General features: G+C 44.5%; 8 protein-coding genes across 8 annotated transcripts; 4 read left to right on the top strand and 4 right to left on the bottom strand.

Moving 5' to 3' along the window:
* Positions 1–90: 90 nt before the first annotated feature.
* TRUGW13939_02133 (uncharacterized protein) lies at positions 91–1,952 on the bottom strand (the record flags this gene model as incomplete). The annotated part of the gene is made up of 4 exons (XM_035485327.1): positions 91–324; positions 400–1,578; positions 1,637–1,717; positions 1,773–1,952. The coding sequence occupies 4 exons, from the start codon at positions 1,950–1,952 to the stop codon at positions 91–93; spliced, it is 1,674 nt and encodes a 557-aa protein (XP_035341220.1).
* A 339-nt stretch (positions 1,953–2,291) lies between these two features.
* Positions 2,292–4,385, top strand: TRUGW13939_02132 (uncharacterized protein; the record flags this gene model as incomplete). The annotated part of the gene is made up of 5 exons (XM_035485326.1): positions 2,292–2,462; positions 2,541–2,675; positions 2,777–2,887; positions 2,938–3,062; positions 3,128–4,385. 5 exons carry the CDS (start codon positions 2,292–2,294, stop codon positions 4,383–4,385), a joined length of 1,800 nt encoding a protein of 599 aa, XP_035341219.1.
* A 7,157-nt stretch (positions 4,386–11,542) lies between these two features.
* TRUGW13939_02130 (uncharacterized protein) lies at positions 11,543–13,284 on the bottom strand (the record flags this gene model as incomplete). Its single annotated transcript, XM_035485325.1, has 5 exons — positions 11,543–11,773; positions 11,850–12,152; positions 12,213–12,373; positions 12,434–12,744; positions 12,800–13,284. 5 exons carry the CDS (start codon positions 13,282–13,284, stop codon positions 11,543–11,545), a joined length of 1,491 nt encoding a protein of 496 aa, XP_035341218.1.
* Positions 13,285–15,170: 1,886 nt separating this feature from the next.
* Positions 15,171–15,518, bottom strand: TRUGW13939_02129 (uncharacterized protein; the record flags this gene model as incomplete). The annotated part of the gene is made up of 2 exons (XM_035485324.1): positions 15,171–15,335; positions 15,423–15,518. The coding sequence occupies 2 exons, from the start codon at positions 15,516–15,518 to the stop codon at positions 15,171–15,173; spliced, it is 261 nt and encodes an 86-aa protein (XP_035341217.1).
* A 269-nt stretch (positions 15,519–15,787) lies between these two features.
* On the top strand, positions 15,788–18,468 carry TRUGW13939_02128 (uncharacterized protein; the record flags this gene model as incomplete). The annotated part of the gene is made up of 12 exons (XM_035485323.1): positions 15,788–15,790; positions 15,843–15,890; positions 15,959–16,231; positions 16,343–16,456; positions 16,929–17,145; positions 17,202–17,442; positions 17,504–17,513; positions 17,761–17,809; positions 17,870–17,999; positions 18,059–18,218; positions 18,287–18,295; positions 18,352–18,468. The coding sequence occupies 12 exons, from the start codon at positions 15,788–15,790 to the stop codon at positions 18,466–18,468; spliced, it is 1,371 nt and encodes a 456-aa protein (XP_035341216.1).
* A 566-nt stretch (positions 18,469–19,034) lies between these two features.
* TRUGW13939_02127 (uncharacterized protein) lies at positions 19,035–19,931 on the top strand (the record flags this gene model as incomplete). Its single annotated transcript, XM_035485322.1, has 2 exons — positions 19,035–19,342; positions 19,400–19,931. 2 exons carry the CDS (start codon positions 19,035–19,037, stop codon positions 19,929–19,931), a joined length of 840 nt encoding a protein of 279 aa, XP_035341215.1.
* Positions 19,932–20,140: 209 nt separating this feature from the next.
* Positions 20,141–21,857, bottom strand: TRUGW13939_02126 (uncharacterized protein; the record flags this gene model as incomplete). Its single annotated transcript, XM_035485321.1, has 4 exons — positions 20,141–20,412; positions 20,478–20,686; positions 20,758–21,452; positions 21,507–21,857. 4 exons carry the CDS (start codon positions 21,855–21,857, stop codon positions 20,141–20,143), a joined length of 1,527 nt encoding a protein of 508 aa, XP_035341214.1.
* Positions 21,858–23,158: 1,301 nt separating this feature from the next.
* TRUGW13939_02125 (uncharacterized protein) lies at positions 23,159–23,323 on the top strand (the record flags this gene model as incomplete). The annotated part of the gene is made up of 1 exon (XM_035485320.1): positions 23,159–23,323. One exon carries the CDS (start codon positions 23,159–23,161, stop codon positions 23,321–23,323), a length of 165 nt encoding a protein of 54 aa, XP_035341213.1.
* Positions 23,324–24,277: the final 954 nt, after the last annotated feature.

Genomic DNA, 24,277 nt, shown 5'->3' with positions numbered 1-24,277 from the left:
CTGGTATCAATCAACCTAACAAGAAGAAAAAAACACAATTCCATCCCAATGCTATGATATCCAATAAATGCAATTTTTGATGTCCACCAATTATTCTTCCGGCACTCCAAGCAACTGTTCCAATTCTTCATTCGTCAGCGTACTCCGCCGCCGACCTCCTTTCCCGCCTTTAGTAGCAGCAATAGTAGTAGCCGGTAGGTCGCGTTTCGATCGAGTTCTCTTCTTCGTGTTGTCTTGCGTTGTGGAGTCCTCTGTAGCAGCCTGCGCTTCGGCTTCGACTGCGGCTAACTTTTCCTTTACGGACAATTGAGGGGGTTGATTCACCTTGAAAGACTTTTGTTAGCGAAAAAAAAAAGACTCTCACAAAACTGTATTATGAAGGTGCATTAGAAAACTTACCCTCCGCGGAACCTGAGATGATGCTCTTCGTGTGGTGGTCCTCTGTGTTACTTTTTCGGTTTTTTGAGCCCGGGCTGGCGGCGCAGTTACTTCTTCCCCGCCACTTGTCCCGTCTGGTGCTGTGTCCATTACCCCATCGTAAAATGATACTTTCCGAGTCGATGCTCTTGACCTGAGATTCCCGTTTCTCTCGCCAAGAGCCCGAATAGGCGGCTTAGCCAACGTGGGCTTGAGACTCTTGGCTTGCGGTTCAGTTTCGGCATCTTCGTCTTCCTCTAGCGAATCCTCCAGCCCGTTATCATTATCGTCATCATCATCACCGTCAATAGGATCGTGTCCGTCCGTGGACGACAGAGCTAGCGACCGACCGAGACCCGAATCTAAGCTCATGCCCTTTCTGAGCTCATTAAGATCGACAGAATCGCCTCCGTGTTGGATTCGCTTGTGCCAGCCGTCCATCATGGTGACTGCCTGTTTCCAGCGCATTTCCATTCGCTCCCAGCCTTCTCGGAGCCGCGTTATTTCCTCGTCGCGCATTTCAACTTCTTCCAGAGGGACAAATGACGGATTCGTCAACAAAGTTCCCAAATGAGCAAGCACGGTATCCATTTGCGCTGAGAGGTCCATGACATTCGTTGGTACTGAGCTGACCGGCCCTGTCTGACTTTGAGATTGCGATACTCCCATGTTAGACGACTCGCCGTCGGCCGAATCTGATTCTGAGATGCCTTGCAATTCTTTCAGAGTGTAAATGGTGGTCCGCGACAGATTGATGAGCGTGTCGTTTTCGTCACTCAGATTCTGGCAAAGCTCCGTCAAAAAATTCGTGGTCTCTTGTTTCAAACTGTACCCCGGGTTGCTAACATCGGGTTCTGATTTGGATGTCCGTTCCATTGTGCGATTTATATTGATTGTAGTCACCCCTAGGCCCTCTCGCTTCCCTCGCTGGCGATCATTCAAATGAGACTTTAATTTTTGTAACTCGGTATCCCTTTTTCGAATGTCGTTCGCGCACTGCGCGCGGACTTGTTGCACAATCGTCTTCATTTTTTGCTGCTCCTCCTTCAATTTCCGAACCGTTGCTTCGGTGCTGGACATATTCGCTTTCAAGGCACGCTGTTGGCCCTCGGCCAAGGCCACGGATCGAGCTAATTCTGTATTTTTCGATTTCAATCGTTCCTGGAAAAAGTGAGTCATGAGTGTGAATACCCAAACCGCTCATGTAATGCGCACTCACAATCTCTACAGTCTGTTGCGACTCCGAAGCGCGCAAGTTCTGTATCGTGCTTGCCAGGCTTTCTCGGTGCTCCGCTTCTCGCTGTCTCGCTGTCAGTTCGCTCTCCTCTTTCAACTCATCAATGGGAAACACGGACATCTCTCCTAAGTACAAGATCGTTCACGAGATTGATAATATTTGCCATGGTGGCATCTGATTTTTCTGCGCCATCGCCCGGCTGCGCAAAATCAATCGGCTTGCCATTCTTCAATAGGCCTCGCGCGAGCAAAAGGTTGTTGATGTAATTCGAAGCGGTCTCTAGATTGCGCGAGTCCATGGTATGTCGTCCAAAAAAAAAGACTAGCAGTTTGCAATCGCGCTGATGCGACTGCTCACCTGCTTTTCTTAGCTGGCGTCTAGGGGGAGGGGAAAAATATGATTCCTTGTCGACATCCCAAAACAGCAGATAGTAAACACCCGCGGGACGCCCAGCTAGTACGTATTGGGGGCTAGCGTCTTCGTGCCTAGTAGGCATCATTGGTGGACTAATTACATGCAATCCCTGGCTCACCGCCCACGTGATTTCGCGACAAACTGTTAGCGCGTTCAAACGCGGGACCGCGGAAGACATGGAAACATTCAACTCTCTCTCGTCCTGAATATGTAGCCTTTTGGCATGGCATTCAAACGGAAAATATCTGGAGGCGGTTTTACTGAAAACATTGCCAATCATGGCGCCGCCAAAAAGCCCTATTTTGGCAGAAGAAATCTGGACAGGTACCAGCAGGAGGGCCAAGACTTAGCCCGGAAGGGCAAATACGACGAAGCTCTTCGAGCCTTTGGCGATGTATGCTCGCACCCTGCATTGTTGACCCCAAAAATGTCATGAAAAGTAGTATTTGGGTATATATTAACAATTCCACAGGCTTTGCTGCAGCAAAATGTCCATCCGCCAGATATCTTGGACAGCCGGTCTGCAGTGTACTGCAAAATGGGACTATATGACAAGGCCCTGAGTGATGCGAAACGCATGATCAAGTCCGACAACCAGGATGAGCGGGTATGTCCGTGATATTTTCTCCACAAGTGTTTGTTTCCGTTGAGCAAGACTGTAGGGATATTAGGGATATCTGGTCACTAACTAATGCCTCCATTTATTAGGGCTACTTGCGCGCCGCCAAAGCTCTTCTCCTTTCACGGAAGCCTGAAAAGGCTCTTGAGGTATACGAATATGCTTTGAAAGCCCTTGATAAATATCACACCCAGCGTGAGGTAAATTCCTGCTATCATTTATTACAAAACATACTTACAACTCCTCCAAGGTACTGGAAAATATCCACTCTAAGCTGTCTGCCAAGATGGCATCACAATACAGAGATCCAATCGAGTCTCTGAATAATGACTGTCTACTTCAGATATTTGAGTACATACCCTTCAGACAGAGAGTGTGAGTGCAAGCCCCTTGTTTATAGCTTTCTATAATGATCCCGCGGCTAACATTGTGCCCTACAGGCGAATAACTCGGGTGTCCAAAACATGGAAGACATATATCAGAGGACAGCCATCTTTCTGGTTAGATATATCTTTCAAAGGGTCCCGTCCACCCGCCCCCGCCGAATCCGTCAAGGCATGCATTCAGTATTCTCTCAAAAGGCTCAAGAGAGCACAGATCCACGACGTGAAGAATCCCCTCAATGCCGTTCAACTGGTTTATCAATGCCCCAAACTCGAATACCTCGATGTTGACTGCACGATTGCGGAAGACCACCTCTACAAGCTATTCCACTTGAAGCATACTCTGAAGACTCTCATAATTTCAGACAAAATACCTATATGCAACGAAAATGCGGCCAACTTGCTCAAGCTGCCAAATCTAGAACACTTTGAAGCGCATCGCTATGTGCTGGAATCTAAACGACCAATGAGTCATACCTTGCCTCTAACGAATATGAAATGTCTTAGCTTGAACATTATACCCAAACCAGGCCAGACCATTTTTCGCCCCTTTTGGATCGGAAGACCTTCGTTAAGCTCTGCCACTGAACCCGATAAAATCAATTCTGAACAAGTGCCAAAACTGGAAAAAATCAATCTTGCTGCGGGGAAGGTAAAAACGGCCAGAGATTTCTCCCTCCTTTTCTGTTTGGACTACATCTGTCATCCTAACTTTAAAACTATCAATCTTTCATATCTGAAGTTTGTGGGCACTTTTGGATTCCACGAAAAGCTCGAAAACTTATCCCTCGTCTATTGTTCCATTCATTTTATGACTTGGATCGACAATGGACTCCCATTAATGCTCCCAAACCTCAAAAGCTTAGTCCTTCACCAGCTTGACTGGATCGACGCCACCCACATCCACCGCATTCTCGAACACAACGCTGGTGTGCTAGAGAACCTCCAGGTTGTCCTCTGTGACAAGTTTACTGCAGCCGGTCTCGAGCAGCTTGTCACTTCTGCCCCCGATGCGTTTCAAAATCTGAAATCGCTGCACATTTATGGAATGGGGCTTTACAATCTCGGCGATACCACTTTGTCCCACTTGCTCGAGAAAGCGCCTCTGCTTAAGGAACTTCATGTGCCGCACACGCAAGTGACTGGTTCTCTGATCAAAAGAATCATCCAGTTGCGAGACCAGCCCTCGGGGGGGAATACTACCGAAACATCTTCGTCGGGAATCAGCGTGCTCAACCTCAAGGGGTGTGTGGACGTGTCATACGAGGCGTTGGAATGGGGTCGGCTTAACGGATTGAAGATATTGAGACTGTGATGCAGATGCCTAGCGCATAGTTACACTCATACCAATGTTTAATGATGGAAACTATGCATGAAATCTAAAGTACTATAAATGTGCAATGATCATCCCTAAAACGAAATATCTTATTTTTATTAAATTCAAGAAACTCTCACCCTTGCTGGTTAGCTATTTACACTTTCCTTAGGACTACTTGATTTTGTGTACAGGTGTTTGAAGAATTTAATTTGCATTTTAATCGTACACGTAACTAACATCCACCCTGTCAAAATGTATCCACCCTGTCAAAACACCCCAGGATCCGGAAAGCAACAAAAGACAACGTTCGATATAACCTCAAACAGCCTATTATAGAAACATCCAGGGATTTTCTGCAAGCGTTTTAAGTATTAAGCCTTTTTCTGTGATAGCGACTAAGTACTTGTATCTATCTTTAATTCCGTCAAGGCCCATACTCCCGTATTAAACACCAAGCCATCCCAAATTTCGCCGCACCCCACCCCAAGTTCCTGATTAAACCAATAATATGGAGAATCAGATATGCTTGAACCAGCGAAAAGAGGTCATCCATGTAGATCGGTTCTGGTGGTGCTTTCGTCGCCAATTTTATTCCTCTGTTGTCGGGGGGGACTGATACTCGCGGTTGCTCGGTTTCGTAAAGGCGGTCCATGTAGATCGAGCCTCCTGGTATTTTCGTCGCTGATTCTATTCCTCCATTATCAGCGGGGATTTACACTCGCCGTTGCTCAGTTTCCTGAGTCTGCTTCCATGTTAGTTTTTTTTTAGAAATAACTGTTAAATTTCGAGCGTTCTCTAACCATGCGAATGGCCTCGGCAGGTAGCGTTTTGAGACAAAGTAATCTGTAGATGATTCCTTTTTTATTGTCTCTTCGTTTCCCTACACAGCATATTAATAATTGCCCGTAGAAATCAGGGATTGGAGCCACGCACAGCGCTTATAGGGGTTGGCGTTTTAATCAAGTAAAAAACGCCATTGTTGGAAACCTATATGTATCGTAAGTAACTGTATCTAGATGTAGAGATCAAGATATATACCTCAAGGTCATACGCTGACTTTCCAAGCAGCCTATCAAGACAACCTCTAAGGATCATCTCGCAGGTACCGATTTTAGATAATGGAAATGTATACACTGGCGGGGATTTCCGCCGCCGGGTAAATATCCCCATGATGGCAGGGAAGAAGGCAATGGAGTTGTGGTAGGAAGTTTGTCAGTGAGGTTGCGTGTCACTGAGGTTGAGTGTTATGACCAGTAGAGGGTGGGAAGGGGCCCCCTTTTTAAATATTTAGTACAGAAGATTTTGGTCATATCAGTTCCTTGTTATATTAGATTTTGGAAAAATCAAAAAATAAATTTGCCACAGGATTCCTTATTCAACACATAAGGACAAAGAAATGAATGACAACCTGCTAAATAGGCCCAGACAATATGTTTCTTCTTTTTCTTTCTTCTTTCTTTGTTTCCTACACCTTAATTCTTTTGTTGTCGGTGGGAAGCCTATACTTCCACATTAGTGTTTTCTTGGGGATAACCGCTAGTTTTTGACAATTATCTAACTCTTCTGATCCACCATCAATAGCAAGTGTATTCTCTTCAAACGTCTATTGGTCTTTATAATTTATATAGAAAGCCAATGAAAATCAATTTTTTGAATTAATAGATCCACCAGTCAAAACAGAAACATATCGACATGTCCATCCTTGCGAATATATATATACAGATAACAATTAATTGCTTCACACCCACACTAACCCCCCATCAATGACATGTATAAAGCCTCACTAACTAGTTTGCAGACCTCGCTACAACTCGCCCTACAAGATTCTTGCAAGCTTCCCGAGTACATTGCTGACCCCCCAAATCAATTGATATGGCCTCACGGACCGGCTTGCACTTCTTAGGCGCGTCAAATAGGTACGCGCAGACCTGCAGGCCTAGCTGAAGCTTCTTAATTTATAATTCTAAAATACAACCGATTTTTATATGAATTGTAATTCAATTTGTAACGTATCAAGAAATATAAACGTATTGATTTTCTGCAATGTATCAGATTTCTGCAACTTGCAGGTAGTTTGCAACCGTTTATATTTTGCAACGTACCATATTGCTAGAAAGTCACCACACTTAGAAAATTGTATACATATCGACACTTGCAATGTCAAGGTATGTGCCAACTAGTAGATTTTTTGCAGCGTTGCAAAACCACGCAAGTCGCCACTTGAGAACGATAATACAACCAAAAGGAGGTATCATTACCGTTCCGCTAATGATACGTTGCCGATTAATTGGCGTTAAAATGGTTTGATATGTAATATAAAACCGCAACGTAAATAATTTGATACGTGACCAATTTTTGCAACGCTGCCCCGAATTTCTTCAACATATCAAAATCTTGATACGTATTGAACTTTACAACCATTCTGCAACTAACCATATAATTTACATGAAGACCTAAAGGAATTGGATTTTTTGAATCGATCGACTCACAAAACAGAAACACGTCGATGCATCTATCTTTGTAAATATATATTAACACCACCCGCGATATTTGAGATGACGACCCTGTTTCTGCCGGATGTTTCCGCCCTCTGGGTGTTTGTTACGTTTGCATTATATAGTCATGTGACCGAGCCTCTATATCGTTCCTCGCTGGATCTGCCGGCTGAGAAGAATCAATCTTTCTTACACCCCTCGAACTCTTCTCCAAGTAGTGCTCTACCCCTACCGGCTGTCCTGCCCTGTCTTGCATCCTGCCCGCCCAAGGGAGAGATTGCTTTTCTATTTGTATATCCCATACTACCCATAGTAGAATACAATTTTGTCGCACTTCTGACTAAGCACCCGGTCGGTATTACTCTTTTTCCGCATTCCGGTCAGGTGATGTACTACTACTCGCTGGCCCTTTCATGCAGCCCAGAACATCCAAGGGTCACCCTTCGAGTCCGACTTGGTACCTAGTAGCTTACGGAGTTCCTTGCAATTTGAGTGTGTGCCGCCTCACTCGGAGCATTTCCCATTTGATTTCTCGTAAGGTGCCGAGCGGGTCATCATAGAAAATCCAGGGGTACGCCTTACCAATGCCAAGCCATCAAAAACTACCACGACCTGCTGACCAAGCATTCTGCCGGTTTCAAGTTATTTTAAATAAATAATAATAATACGAATTCTGCCGGGTTTAAAATAAAATACTAATCGCCTTCCTCTTTGAGTCTTACAGTACCGGAACCGACGAGCCGGCGGCAATAACCGGCGGATCTGTCTCTTTAGCAAGTTGTTCGTTTGTCTGCTGAAATATGCATGGAACCAAGTGGCGCAAACTCGGATCCTGAAGAAGTTTCCGGGTCTGGAGACATCTTGTTGATAGGTGGGTTGATGTGTGATTTGCTCCGGGCTTGTGTAACCCACCAAATTTTGGGAATTGGGCAACATTGGGCGGCGAAAACATGCACAAAGACTTTCCCAGACTCTCAGTCCATCTTACGCTTCATTTGTGTAGGCTCCACCAGAGACATTGGCTCAAAGATTCTTGCCCTATCTGCTTAATAGTAAGATCAACATTTTCTTCAACGGGCCATCTGCATCGGATGATAAAGAATTCTGCACGCTCTATTTTATAATCTCCACCAGGGACATTAGCTTAAAGATTCTTACCCCATCTGCTTATTATTTTCTTTTTTAACAGGCCATCTGCAGCAGCAGGCGATGAAAGATGCTGCACGCTCCGTTTGTGAAATCTCCACCAGAGATGTTGACTCAAAGATTCTCACCATCTGCTTAATAGTATAATCAGTATTTTCTTTTTCAACAGGGCATCTGCAGTACGGTGCTGTCGGTTAGCCTTGTGCCTTATTTGCGTGAAGTCTATTAAGGACGCTGTGACTCGATATTTAATTATGCCAGTCATCCATTGATTTCTCGAGAAATACATTCCAAAACAACTGTCTTCCATCTTGCTGGTCTATCGTCTAGAGAAATACAACCCAAAACAACTTTTTTTTCACCTTGATTGTCTATCGTTATGGACTGGTCATCGTATAACGACCCGTTTTTGTACCCTAACCACATGAAGGATTTCACATGCTTGGAGAGAGAGACAGGAGGCCTCAAGTGCACAGTACTTGAGAGTTATGCAACGGATGACGAGAGCTACCCAACAGATGATGTGAGTCTAGAATTGTTTTCCTAACTTCTCTCCAATATTGTTACTCATTCATAAAATAGAAGCACGGCAATACAGTCCGTAGAAGGGTCCTCAGAAATGACCAAGACTGGGTAAAATGGTTCCAGGCAAGTTGATTCCGTAAAACCCTGCATGAGGAATATCCTTTCTAACCTTACCATCCAGGACTGTCCACTATTTTCGAATGAAGAGGACTTTCGTATACCTTCGGTACCCAACTTGCCTAGAAATGGCCTTTGCATTCTGTGAGCTACTGACATTCAATGTTTTCCTTTGAGCACACATAAAAGCATAAACCCTCTAATTTAGTTAATGAAAATATAGAACTATTCCTCGAGCCGAACGTATTCCTTCCCTTTTGGAAATAGACTTGAAATTATTACCCTTGAGCCAGGAACGCTGGAACAAGATTGGGAAAGCCTTTCGTCTGTTGCCCGGATACATCTCCACGCCTATACGTGAAATCTCAACATCAATCACATTGACGACTCGCAACTTCAACAATGCCGGAGACGATGACTCAACCGAGCACCAAAAAGAGCAATTATGGATGCACGCCTTTACAACTTCTCATGCTGGACCCGACCCATTCGTTGTAATATTCACTTATTTCAAAAGTACTCAAATGACTTTAGCCATCATGATTGGTTGCTCTGCTCAGCAGATAGACAAAGTTCAAGAGTTCATTGATTTCTCACAAGATGCAACTCAACATCCTTTGCTCATTTTGGCCATATGTGCTGAGTTGCAATTGGTGCGCTTGAAAATTCTGGTCAAAGACAGGGAGAGCAGCTGCTTCCGCACAATGAGCGAACTTGCAGAAGCTAACAGGCTTGGACCAAACAGAAAATACAATGGCGACATTCCAAAACTGATCAGTGACGTTTGTGACAGGCGAGAAGCAATTAAAATGGCCAAGGGTGAGGTCGAAGCCACTAAAAGACAGCTGATCAAGGCACTCCCATCGTTTCTGAACTCGGCAACAAATTCATTCGGCACTGATTATGGTACCCCTACCAACTTACCAGAACCAGAAACCGATGAGTCTAAGGACTTAACAGATACATTCCACCAACGCTTTGCCGATATATTTGCTGAGCTTGAACGGCTAGTTAGCAGATGTGAGACCGTGTCGGACTCAATGTCTTTTTCGGCAGGAATTGTAAGACCACCCTGGCAGCTTCTACAAACGCTAATACGCTGACTGAGTATCAGATGCAAACAGAGCTATCAAGAAAAGACGCGAAAAACAGCGCTGTCATTGCTTTTGTAGCGATGCTGTTTGCACCCATGTCAACAATTGCGGTAAGAAACACCTTAGACAGCACTAACTGCAAAATTTGAATCAAGAATAGCACTGACAGAAGCCCTGAGTCATAGACCATTTTTTCTATGCCCGTATTTCAATTCGCCAACAACTGGAGAAACTGGAGATTCCAGCCGATGGATGAAGGGCACTCGGCCAGCTCGAATTCGACCGAGGTGCCCTCAACTACTGGGAATGCGGCTGATCTTCCAGTGTTTTCTGGTTATTTCTGGATATATCTCGGTACCTCAATTTCTTTGACCGTGCTTACCATCCTCAGCTGGTACGTGTTTACCAGCCGTGAGACAAGCAGAGAGAGAAGCGGAGAGAGAACGAGAGGGAGGAACCCAAAGACAAACCGAGAATACGAGAAGCAACAAAAAAAGGGCTGCTTGTTACGTCTCAAGTGAGAACGAATCCTCTCTGAACTTGCTATTTTATGGTTAAATACTAACAGAATCACTTGTAAAACAAGAAGCTGGTTCTCTCAGGATTCAGAATCCAAACCAGATTGCCCTACACATCGAGAGTCCCCTGAGAGTAGCGACGAACAACAGGAATCGTCGGCCATCGTCTGGCCATCGACTGCCTTCATACCACGAATCCGAACCTGGGTAAACTCATTGATGCAACTACTGTCTGCAGCGACCAACTCCCTCCAATCAGCCGCCAGCTCCCTCAGAGCAAATTTAGTTGATCTGCTAAGAACCCGGCAGAGAAGCTCATCGGATATCCCAGATATTGAAAACAACTATAGAACCGACTCTGGGACCGAAACCGAAACTTGAAGACGACGCTGAGAGAGCAAAGAGAATGGTCAAGGGGCTAGCCCAATTGCCGGGCTGTATCGTGGTTTGTTGGAATTCAGCCCCTGAATAAAATATCGATGGTGAAACTGCAAAAGCTATGAAGGGACATAATTTCGGGAAAGCAAACTCATATCTGTGATATGATAGAGTCAGAGGGGAGTTCATCGGGCAAAAGAAAAAAAATGGAAATGTAATTACACGCGGGGTTTTCCTTTATTCCGTATTAGATGCATACTCATGTATCATGTTCAATAAGATAGTACGAAAAGCAATATGATCTCGGTTGCCATCGGCCTTGTCAAGCTCTGTAAAATAAATATTTCCAATCTTGATAGAATCGTGGAGTATTTAAACAATCTCACTAGATAAACAAGGCCTTCTATAATAGTCACCGAACAATATCTGAAACGAAAAGGCCTACGGTTTCCAAGATAAACGCCTCGTATTCCTCCGAATTAGTAATTGGTTTTGACTTTGTCGAGGGAATGTTTTCTCTACTGTCCTGGATACCAGCGAGATCAATCATAAATAAGAGTAATAAACTAATATCGCATCCAAGACAAATAAGTTCACAGCAACAAAAGCTATCTATGTAATTTTCTCAACTTCTGCAATATTTGCAAGTGTTCACTTTAAAAATACCGAATTTATCATAACTAATCAAGGTTCTTAATCTAAACGATCATCTGGTTCTAATTTCGCTAAGATTATTCAACGCTCAAGTATTCAATGCTACCTCCAGAAGCTCCAAACATGAAAATTCGAATAATCAGAAAGCAATAAAAATCCTCCTCCAGTGTGTGCAAGCATGAACCATCACAGATCATTGTCTGACTTACGGGTATGCATTATGATAACTAAACACCTCGCTCCTGGCACCACCGCTCTACCTCACGGGCCAATTTCTCGCGTTGATCGTGAACCTGGTCCATCATGGGTACAATCTGCTTTTTATACGTGGCAATAAAGTCGGGCTCTCCGTTGGAGATGGGGCCGTCGACGGGAATAGATGTTGCCTTGTCTCTGACGTGGTTGTCGTATGTCTCGACCATGAGATCCATGACTGCAGAGAGCTGGTTTGGGAGCCACTGTATCAAGAGGATGTCAGTAGTATTCTACACTGAAAAAAAAAAAAAGGGGGGGGGGGGGGGGGGCAAAGCATACAGTGACAATAGGACTACCGCCGGTGGCAGTCGGGTGCGAGGTCCGTCGAATGATATACTCGCGAGCAAACAGCCAGTGGCGCCAGCGGAAGCTGCGGACGTGATCAAGAGTCTTCAAGTAGAGAATTGCAGTTTCCTCATCCTGGACTGCAAATTTTTGAACATTGAGCTTTTCGGTCGTGCTGGCGACATATGCGAGGAATTCGCGATGAGGCCGGGGACGGTAGGCGCGGAACTCGTGCAAGATCTTGGTCAATGGCGTGTTTGGCATGGGGATCTGAAGCAAGTGATCGAGTAGCGGAATCTAAAAAAAAATGGTAAGTATTTGAATAAATATTAATAACACTGACCAAACGATACTCACGATAGAATCGTTTGCTCCACTCTCCCCTCGGAAGTACATGGGCTGATTGTCGTTTATGCCCTCGTAGACAACACCATTGGGGAACATCGATTGCGATGTGATTCCAAAGATAAAAACACGGAATGTGAGATAGTCAGATGGCTTTGAGTTCTTCCACATCTCTAATAAAAAAAACCCTTTTGTCAGTTTGAGCTTTTGTGTTCTAGAAATTTTTTACACACCTTCCATAGATGCTTCGATGACTTCCATGGCTTTAAGGATTTCCCGGAAACCGTCATTGACAGTATCACGGTCTCCGGATTCAACACCGTCAAGAATCTTGACAGCTCCGTCGATCATTGGAGCAGTCTCTTTGACCATGTCAATGTGGGTTAGGATAAACCCGGCCTCGGAACTCTTTGGATCGAGACCATTTTCAAATCCTCGGATCAGGCGTAGGTTGTCATATTCATGGCCCTTGGAGGGGTCTACCAGAGTGTAGTTGAAGAGTGCATATGATGCAGCATAAGATAAGAAAGGAGGAAGGTCCAAGCTATGAATCATTAATGGCACACTCGATATAAAGGTGTCATGGACGAGTGACTCACATTTCTGCGCAACGCCACATGGGACCAGCGATAGCATGAGGAAGAAGCTCTCGGCCTATACCATATCCTCCCTCGGGGTTCTTGCACCAATTCTCCCAGCAAGGTTCCAAGATGTATGACGAGGCAACATAGGAGTAGTCACGGAAGATGGCAGTGAGAGTAAACAAATCCCTCTTTCCATCCTTGGTTAGCACCTTGTCAATCTCGTCGGTCAAGTCGGGAAAGCCCTCGACTGCTTTTCCGAGTTCATAGGTAGCTAGCAGGCCTGGTTTGCCGTCAAGCTTGAGGACAGGCATGCGCTCGAGGAGGTCTGTAAGAGGCTTGAAGATGGGTGGGATGGTAGTAGGGGCTACCTGGTATGGCATAAAGCCTGACCCGGTAGTGATGGTGAAGGGGTCCACCGAGTGCGGTAGGGTAGCAGGGTCATGGTTGATATAAGGGAAGGCCTTCTCAATAGTAGAAGGCTTGACCTGGGGTATAGTCATGATATGGCAATGAATGTCAAAAGAAGTGACGTATTAAGAGACAGCCAGGTAGTCAACTAGTATTGAGGGTGTTGATGGGGGAGATTGGGTATAATACTAGTCTGTATATAACAAAAGGTGGTGTAAGAAGGAACAAAGGGCACAGACTACTTTGAAAAGTCCGGGAAAAAAGAGCGGGGTAGTGTGTGGCAGACTTTTGGGGAGCACTTGAAGGGGTAAAAAGAGAATCAGAAAGTGCGTTTTTGGGCGGGACAACAGACAAGCTTATATATCCAGCGAGGCCGGTATCAATTCCGGCCTCACTACAACTATTACGAAATAGAGTGTCAACGGTGGTGGACCCTGCTCCCAGCGGTGCTACAGCCATCACGAGGTCTTCATGAGGGGGGATATCGTTTCTAAAGGTCATTTGGGGCCTTCCCTGGCGCACGCAAGTCAAACCATCCATCCCCAGAGATGTTGAAGATGTCGATATACGATCTATATAAATGCCGTATTGGGAAATTGCGCTAGTCCATATCTGGCGATTTCAAGACCGAGCCTCACGCATTTATTGCGCTTCCCCCCACACTTTTATGGTCCAAAAAACAGCATCAAAAATTAGAATGCATTAAATAAACAGCTGCGCAATGAATATATCCTTATCTGTATTGTTTTGCCTGGCATTCTTGCAATGTTCTGGTGTTGCACAAGGTGCACAGGGATATTCGCAAGGTAATACAAATTCGTGATTGGCCGATAAGCACATGGGGCTAGATAGGGTAGCGCTCCCGCCGTGCCAAGAGGCCGGATTGATTCCGGCCTCCGACAATACCCGCGTGTTCCTCAACAAGCCGAAGAGGGCTTAGGGCTAGGGTTATTCTTAGGGCTCTACTACAGTCTTGCACTTTCTATCTCTAAACCGCTTCACACGTGCGCATATCGTTAGGTGTTACGTTAATCGTTTGATATACATGCATGTAGCTTTTTTCCACTTTATGTCTGTAATTATCAAGGTTGTCCACATATCACTTGATATATTCAATGTTAGTGATAATCAGACATCACAACGTTCAACTATCTGCATGTAGCCAGCCGCCAAATGTTTCGTTATTTGGCTATTTTTAAATGGAGATATTGGAAATTTCTATTGTCGAATACTACTCGTTGCAAAAACTGAATTGAAATAAGACAAACAGCTTAGTTTTCCGCAGTCAAGTCCATCACGCTTTTTTATATTATTTTCCCCATGGAAACAGCCATCAGTGGGTTTTAGATAAGAATATGTGTATATTAATAGTTTATCCATTATTCATCTAATCAACATAGCTAGCTGGTACTGATAACCATCCCGGTTGGTAGTTGTTTCAACTTCTCGAGTAAATCTCACTTTTACACAACTTAAAACTGTCCATATAATTCATGACAAGTCCTTAATTAAGGTCCTCTCTTTTCAGAAGCTGATATTTGTTTTATCATCACCTCAGGCCAATTTTCATAGCATAAAGCGATAGAGTCAATGTTAGGGTTGTTGTATCAACTAAACGATGGCTACGATGCATTGCTTAAATGCTGGGAATTTGTATTTATCAGACATGGTAATTTCCACAAATATCATAACAAGTCTTTTAGACGTTTAATGTCATTATTATCTTCTCAATGAGCTGGCCCGATATCAATTGATACATTACTAATAACATAATCCAAGTAGAGAGCTCTATAGTACAGTAAGTATACAACATCGCGCATAAATACTCTAAGCAGAAAATAAAAAGACGCATATAATCATCAGCAACAGAATGCGGTCCAGACCGCAATGCATCCCATTGCTTGTGAAAAACGCCCAAAAGTTTTCCCCCAGAACGGATCAATTAAGACCGCATGAAGATTATCTGTCAATAATCCTGTCAACTCTCCTGCTCCGAGCCTCTACCACTATTATTCTGCCCCTCGGGAACATTTTGGATCTTGCGGTATTCTTCCTCTAGGCGCTTTTGCATCTCGAAATCGGCCTGGCGTTCACGCTTGATGCGCTGTTTCTCTTCGTCTCGCTCGACGCCTGCGTGCATAGCCTGACGGAAAATCAATCAGTATATAAGCTTAAAACGGTTGACATAACATTAATGAATAAAAAATGAAAGGAAAAGGAAGACGCTAACAGCTCTGTCTGTTTCTTGCGCCCAGTGCACAAAGTAGATCATTCCGGCCGTTGCGAGCGTGGTCGCGGCTAGGGTCGCTTTCGACGCACGAGACATGACTGAGAAGAAGATCCGTCCCGGTTATATAGACTCTGGTGGAATTTTAAAAGCCTGGCATAGAATACCAGAACGATGAAGAATTCAGGCAAAATAATAATAATTTTGAGGTACCTTGGACTGATAAGCACGGGCGGTATATCGCGGCAGAATAGGACCCACCACGGAGCTGCAGCAAGGCGTCGACGTCTCCGCGCGCTGCTCTCCAATCGTTGCTTCTGCGGGCCCGATCTCACCACTGACAATAGAGATCTGCTATTCTTTCCACCATGGTATGTTTGTTTCTGCTGCTTTGGTGTGAGGTCATCATTTTGCTAACTAAAGCTGCTGCAGTCCGCACAAAACTCCGCTGGTATCCAGACCCTCCTGGACGTACGTCGACCCCCACCATACGTGACAACCCGGCGAACAGGTTATGAATGCTAACGCAAGATAAACAGGCTGAGCGAGAAGCTCAGAAGATTGTCCAGCAAGGTGGGTTGCACGTTTTCGATATTATATACTTGCAATGTTTACTGACTTTGATCGTTCAGCCAGAGAATGTACGCCGTGCTTGCCCAGCCTCCGCGAAACCCTGTGGCAGAAGATGCCTAGATAAACTAACTCGAGCAGATCGCACCAAGCGAGTAAAAGAAGCTCGGACAGAGGCGCAGCGCGAGATCGATGAATACAGGAAGCAAAAGGAAGACGAATTCAAGAAGTTCGAGGCCGAGGTACGCTCTGAGCTTTCTGCATAGTAGCTACGATCCCCCGTAGCTACCATGTCGTTTTATCGGTTATGATGAACCGCGGGACTAGATCGCAGGCTAACATTCGATATCAAGCATTCGAGCGGTAACAAGACGGCCGAGGCGGAGGCCGGCAAGGATGCCGAGACCCAGATGCTAGATATCAAAGAGGCTGGCAAGAAGTCGGGCGACAAGGTTGTGAAGGACTTGGTCGGCGCAGTCACAGATGTCAAGCCGGAAGTCCCAGAGAAGATCGCGGCCTAGGAATGAGTTACTGTTGCTGTATATTTGGTTATGATCGGATTCGGACTGGCCTTTGGCCCTGAAATGGAGTTTTTTTGCGACACATTTTTATAGCATATATATCAACTACATCTGGGTCGCAAGAAATATGAATAACACGACTTCAAATGTTGGATGCTCAACCTTGAAGCTTTCGAATGCTTTACGCAACAGGTTTTCACCACCCGCATAACACCTTGTAGTAAATAATTTGGCGTGCAAATCACTTCAATGTCGGTGTGATTTAAATTATACAAATAAAAGAAAGTTAATAAATGCTCTGTGGTGGGTTAATATACGCTCACATACCAACTGACGGCTAGCGCTGTTACTGACCATCAGTATCAGTATCCGCGATCCCGCCTGTCTGAACTCAAATCTGTCAGTTGAAACCGGCTAGAAAGGAAACTTTGAGCCTCCGTGTTTTATTGCTATGAGGCCCATGGTTTCTCTTTCTCTGGTCGCTACTCGATCCAGACCTCTGATTCTCAAACACGGCCAACACAGTTTTTCTACTTCGTTGACACGTCGGGATCGCGGCAGCGCAACAGATCCGCGTTTTTCACGCCTGGGCACATTGATCGAAGACAAGTTTGCCGATATTCGAGAAAACTATCGTGCGTATTCTAGGAAGAAAAAATTTTTTATTTTGTATATATTGACTAGCAAATAGAAACACCCAAAAACACGATTGTGCTGGCCCATGGCCTGTTAGGCTTCGACGAAATCCGGCTGGCTGGGCCCCTTTTCCCGCCCATACAGTACTGGCATGGCATCAAAGATGCACTGTCGATGAAAGGGGTCAAAGTGATTACTGCCACGGTGCCTCCTTATGGTTCGATTGAGAATCGGGCAGAAGAGCTCGTCAAGGACATTGCTGCGGGGGCAAAGGGAGATAATGTTAATATCATTGCGTAAGTGCTGCCTTTTTTTTTTTCAACATAGCGTCAGAGAATAATATTGGAAAATGTGTAGACATAGCATGGTATGTTCTTCTCTAGTGATGCGGTGGCTGAGATAGCTGACATTTATATGTAGGGGTAGGTCATCAACGGGTGATGATATTCGGATAAGAAATTCACATTTACGATAGGGGCCTCGATTCTCGATATATGATTAGCAAGCTCAGGCCGACGGAATTCAATATTCAGTCCCTGACTACAATTGCAACGCCTCATCGGGGTCTGGAGTCGCTTCTTCCCTATTCGTGACATAAAAATACTAACATTCAGATAGGCTCTGCAATTGCGGATTATTTCATGGGATACGTCAACACAAATGGTGTGTAGAAGCCCCATGACAATATTTTGGCTGGGATACACTAAAAGTATTGATATCAAGTTACCCGGCTACGCAAATTATCCAAGTCCATTGACCGAATTCCGCTCGATGCAAGAGCGTTCAGCCAACTGACACGCACATATCTACAAGACGAATTCAATCCCAATGTACCAAACATAGATGATGTTCGGTAAGCTACTAACCGCCTTCCAAAGAAAAAAACAGAACTTGGAAAACTAACAGCTCTAGGTACTTCTCCTACGGCGCAATGTTCCAACCAGGGCTTTTCAACATTTTCCGATCCTTCCATCAGTTACTCGAAGAGATTGAAGGACCAAATGACGGTCTTGTCAGTGTTGCGAGCAGTAAATGGGGTGGCGATGCAGGCTACAAAGGCACACTAGTCGGAGTCAGTCATCTAAACTTGATCAATTGGTCTAACAGGGCAGGGTGGTTGATTGGCGAGCTGACGGGCAGGAAAAAGAGGTGAGTTTTTTTTTTAAAAAAAAATAAAGACTGCTCTAGACGGGCTGGTTTAACAGACAATCTGGCATAGATTTAATGCTATTGCATTCTACTTGGATATCGCAGGTAGGTCCTTCACCAGTTCCATTATTGCCGGCATCGAGACTGACGATATGGCCAACCAGATATGTTAGCAAAAGAAGGCTTGTGATATGACTTAATCCTGTAACTACGAAACATACCAAATTGTACATATATTTCCTGCCATGCATCCGATTAACATATAATGTTCCTCCCATGATAGGTCCAATAAACAGACCCAAAAAGCGATTTAAGAGGTTTAAGGTCTATTACATCACCCCTTTATCCTAGCTGCGTAAACATTTATCGACCTGAAAGTTGCACTGTACCAAAAACTTTAAAGATACCTTAGTGGGGATTGCTTGGTATTTAGTTAAGGTCGTACATATATTATTACGTAGTCGACAGATCTGCACTTGCGTGCTTCTCGTATTCGGGTTTGAACCCCAACATTCCGAATACGAATTCAAGACTAAACGTCGGCTACCTTCCTAGAATGGAAAGGATTTGCTATTATTTAGTGCAGATGGTACAGAGTACGTACTCCGTAATTTCTTTAGCATTAGTCCCGCCGTCATCAGGATCGACATAGGTGCTCATGCTAGTTAGCTACATGGAATATTTAAGGCGAGAACGATATATCTAGCAAGGATGTTGCCTTTTTAGTTCAACAAACACAATGGCTTCTACCGTTGGGAAGAGAGATGTCGTTGCTGCCTTGACATATTGGAGGCGTATTCCCGGGCAGTCTGTAACCACCGACTTTACAACTCCCGGCGGAGAGCGGAGATTCGCCGAGCTTGACAGATACGATGAGACTCATACGTCGCTGATACACGATATTCGTGACCACGAGGACGAATACACGCTTCAGAAGAACGGCTTCCAATATGTTCGCCACCAAGTGCATGGTTTTGACAGATCGATGAGTGAGAATGAAATCGAGCGTTTATTGGTACCAGCAACGCAGAAGCTGGTAGAAGAATTGTATATTACCTGCAAACAAATTTCTATTCTTCTTACCCTAATTACTAACGATAACAGAACTGGTGCAGCCAAAACCATTCTCATCGCTCACCGCATTCGCTGCAAAGCGACCGATGAATTCAAACGAGCTGATAACCGGGCGCCAGCTTTCAGCGTACATTCTGACTTTACTCGAGTGGGGGCAGAGCATCATCTCGAGACTATAATCAAAGATCCTGTAGAGTTGGCGGAAATCAAGAAAGGCCATGTATATATTATCAATGTCTGGCGGCCATTAAAGGTGGCCACTAAAGATCCCTTAGCTGTCTGTGATTGGGCATCTGTTGACCCGAAAGAAGATTGGATTGCAAACCGTTTCATACATTCCAATGGATGGAACGAACTTGGCAAGGTCGCTCATAGTGATCAACACAAGTGGTTGTACATGAGTGAGCAACAGCCCTCGGAGCCGCTAATATTCAAGCAGTTTGATAGTAAGGCAGGCTACGGGGTTACATTGGCCCATAGTGCCTTTGTGGATCCAGAATTTGTGGATGATGAGCCAAGGGAAAGTATAGAGATCAAGATGTTTGTTTTTGTAGCTGAGTGACGGAATTTAAGTGTCTGGCGGTGCTTGGATTGAACTTGAGAGATCAAGTTATGGCATGAGTTTTGCTATTATAGGTATATAAATCCTCCAAGCAAGAACTTAACGAGTCTATCTACTACTTTGAAGTAGGGGAATCGACATGTTTCACCTAAAATTGCAGTTTTTATCCATAAGTATTTTATACTCACTGGGGGATATCTCAATATCGCTCAGTAGCCAAGCTTAAACCCACCCCAATTCAGCTTTGAAAAGGTTCCATTGGGGTCATACGCGGCTCTGATTTCCCTCATCCGCTGGACATTAGCAGGGGCAAATCCTGCAAACGGATCTTGCCACTCGCCCGCGTCTCCCATATACACAAAGTCCCTAGCCAGACCCTTATGTTTATTCAATCCGTGTAGATGCTCGGTTAATTGACGAGCCCAGCCCTCTACTCGAAGATCATCTTGCTGCAAGTCCCAGCCCGTGCTAAATTGCCACCCTGTAATTTGATGTGTCAGTATTGCTTGTTCAACTGCCACCTAGAGGATAAAACGTTTGCCTTACAGATCAGAGGCTCATCATCAAGACCCCACACGTTACCAATGCCGTTTGTTTTTGCCACTCTAGCGGCGCTCGCTGGAGAGATATTGGCCACAAAGGTTGGGTAAAGACCTTGAACATCAGAAATTTTCTCAACTGCATTTTTCCATGTCTCAATCATTGAGTAGAGGACATCCGCGTCGGGTATCATCGAGTGGTGTGCAAACATTACCCTGCATATTGAAAGAGTTATTTATTAACACGAATGGCTCAATATATGTTCAAATGGCTTCAAAATACTTACCGGAACATTTGTTTAGGCGAGTCGAGGGTTGAGGCCCACTGTTTCCCAGTTGTGACATTGTGAATTTTACTGACACCAGGAATAGCAGTGAAGTTTTTGAATTCAGATGGTGGGTTGCTGACTCCGGCCTGGACACCGAGAAGGCTTGGCGACATCTCCTTGGTTGTGACGTTATAAGTGATAGTGAGCACAGATCCGGCAGCAACAGGGCTCTGACTGTCAGCCAGCGCCCAGTCACAGACCGCTTTAGTGAAAGCATATGTCGAACTCTCATTGAAAACTTGGATAGTGGTGCTGATGTGTGGCATAGAGTATGTCTTTAGCTTGAACTTTGTGACGATTCCAAAGTTGCTACCACCCCCTTTTAGTGCCCAGAAAAGGTCAGGGTTAGTCGTAGAGTCCGTAGTAACCTGGCTACCGTCTCCAAGAACCACTTCATAACTGACAACGTTGTCCATAGCAAAGCCGTATTTATTGATGAAGTAAGACACCCCGCCAATGAGGGTGAGTCCAGGGACTCCAATCGTTTTCAGGCGACCCCCGATGGCTGTTCGACCATACGGGTCGAGAGCTGAGTACACATCATACCATGTCATCCCTGGTTCCACATCAATTGTGTCCTCATTTACCTGATAATTGGCCATATTATTAAACCCCAAGAGGACACCACCGTCGATGTTGTTCGATCCGGGGAACTACAGGCTCACTTATTTAGTAGAATTCGATAGTCTCTCCGAAACTTTACTTACGTTCATGTGCCCACCACCACGGACAGCGAATTGAGCATTGCATTGGACTAAATGCTTCACGGCTGTAGCAACTTCATTAGCCGTTGTAGGCAGGAAGATACAGGCCGGGCTCAAGTCAGCTCGGACATCCCAATAGTAGGTTGCCTGTTCCGTGTAATTTGCCGAGCTAGGGAATATGACTAGGTTCGAATACAAGGCACAGAGTTTGTTGCATGCGCAAGCGGCACCGGTTGTAAGGTTAGATGCTCCCAAGGAGGTAATAACAGAGGTTCCAGCCAAGGTATCTGGGGCCGACGCATGCCCAATGCAGGCGATAGAGGCAAATGCCAGAAGTTGCTGGAAGTATCTCATTCTCGAGTTCGATGAAGATAATTGCTTGACGGATAATTCGGGAGTGAGACGTGGACTACTAGATGTTTCGTAGTAACTCTTGTCTTCGATGGAAAACAACCCCGAAATGATTCAATGTTTCTTGCTGAAATTATCAATTGATGTGCGTAGGTAAGAGCTCTTGCTCAACTTATATATATTCTGGGATGAGGTTCAACTTCAACTAGTGTTCCATATTAAAGAAATTTCCACAAAATTGGGAACAATTGATTAGTTGAAACCATTGGATCCAAGCTCGAAATGCAGTTAATTACCAATTTATTCCCTGGTGACTACCATAGTTTGGTTAAAACCGAACACGCGTTTAGGGTATCACTCTGACGATCACTCCAACATTAACCCGAGTACGAGTACGACAGCCCGTGCACATATTAAACTGTTAAACATTTATTACGTAGCCCCACACAAGCTTAAAAATGGTGAGCCCCACTGTACCTACTTGTACTGCCTTTCTAGGCAAACAGGCAAGGCGAGGTCTCTGCTGCTTGAATTTCTTGTAATTGAGGTCCAGTCAGGGGTAACTACGGGTATATTCTAGAGGAGAAGCTTCTGTAAGCTACCCCGAACGCTAGTGTCCTTCATAGCTGATAAACTCGATGAGGATACTATTAAAATCAGATTAAAAATAGTTTCGTTTGTTTCAGACACAGAATAATTAGCCACCGCTCTGTGAATCTTGCCAGCTCGATGAATCCGTGTGTTGGGTACGGGCTATTAGTTCCCAAGAATTCATTTCTGTTAACTGCCTCTGGTGTTCTTGTAATTCGTAGCACCTGCCGAATGTAATGAGTGGTCCAGATGGTTCTGTACCATATCCTAAATCTGAATTCGTATTCGGAAAACACGACCAGTTCCGTACCCGAATACGAGTTATGCATATCTCTCGAAACAAGAGAACTCTTTTCTTCCTTTCTCTCTTATTTTTTGGATAACTGAAATTTCACTTCACTCTAGGTATATCGACTGACATACATGAATATTAAATTCATAATTCGAATACGAGATTGGATTCTTTTCATGGATTAACAAAGGGACCTTTCATGTCCATTCAGGATACTCATCTACCTCTGTTTTTTTTTCTTTTTTTTTTCTTTTTTTGGATCGCACCTCGACTTACTTTCTTTCCTCTTCATTTATATGAACACCTGGCTATATTGCCATATAATCAATGAAAAATAACAACCATCAGCCCGAGCCTGATCGTTGTCATCGCCATTGTCTCGGCCGGAGCTGTCGCTACCATCGGGTTCGTAATTGCGCGAATGTTTGGTTTCGCAGAAGAGTCGGATATAAAACCGATAAGTGGTGAACAGAGGCTCTATATGCAGCAGGTCCGCGCGAGAAACCAGTCACGGATGTACGTGCAATCGCTTGAGGCATTGAAGATGTCTCGGATGAAGAAAGACAGGACAAAATCAGATGTATGAATGTTCACCGGATACTGCATTGGTTATAATACTAGCTAACTTTAGAGGCATAATAGAACAAAAAAACAATCGACGATCTAGGACAGCAGACAGGCATAGAACGACTTTGACCGCAAAGGAGGATTCCTGCATTTTTCTGGCAGAGCGACGTTCCTATTTGGCTAGGCAGACACATGCATTTCGCCATCATTAACCCGGAGGATCTCTTGTCTCGCCGAAATCAGCCCGGCTATTGAGTTTTATGTGTAAGAAGCATCGTAGTCCTCATCTGTGATGACATCCTGAGACCAACATCCGATACTGCTTTCTTTTGAAACATACATCATACACTATTCACAATATCCTGTCTACATTGAAGAAAAACCATGCGTCGTTTGCCTTGATACATACGCACAAAATTATCCTAGGATCCTCAAAGTCATAAAGTCGCTCGCCATGGATACCTACAAGAAAAACAGTGCCGGGTAGGCACAAGGGCTACGGTTAGTTTTGGTTACAGGAACTACATACCAGGTAACCTAGCATATACCGCCGCAATCGTCCATGCGGAGCCTTGATATTATTTATGTCTCAGAATCGCAGAAGTTACCAGTTTAATTAATTACCAGAGAAAGAAGCTGATTCGCCAAATTTCCTATCACTATCTCAAAGGAAACAATTTCTAGCTTTTGAGAAATGCCTGCATCTCTTTTATGACTTGGTCGCCAAATGCGATCAAAACGCAATGAATGCAAAGCTAACAGGTTCCTAGAACATGTACTGAAAATATTTTATGACATGTCAGGAATAAAAGGATTTCATCTCTCGGCTGTGAAAACTTCAAATGTTGTCATGTTTACTTTGGATTTTTTTGAGAATGTTTTTTGTGTATATGGTATAAGACCTTTTCTGGATGATTATTTCATTACGTGCTTAATGGCAAAATAAACCATAACGGCCAATGTTATATGCAAT

This window comes from Talaromyces rugulosus, chromosome I (assembly GCF_013368755.1).
Source record: "Talaromyces rugulosus chromosome I, complete sequence".
Classification (NCBI taxonomy): domain Eukaryota; kingdom Fungi; phylum Ascomycota; class Eurotiomycetes; order Eurotiales; family Trichocomaceae; genus Talaromyces; species Talaromyces rugulosus.
Note: the sequence above shows the minus strand (reverse complement) of the source record. Positions and strands in the feature narration are given on the sequence as shown.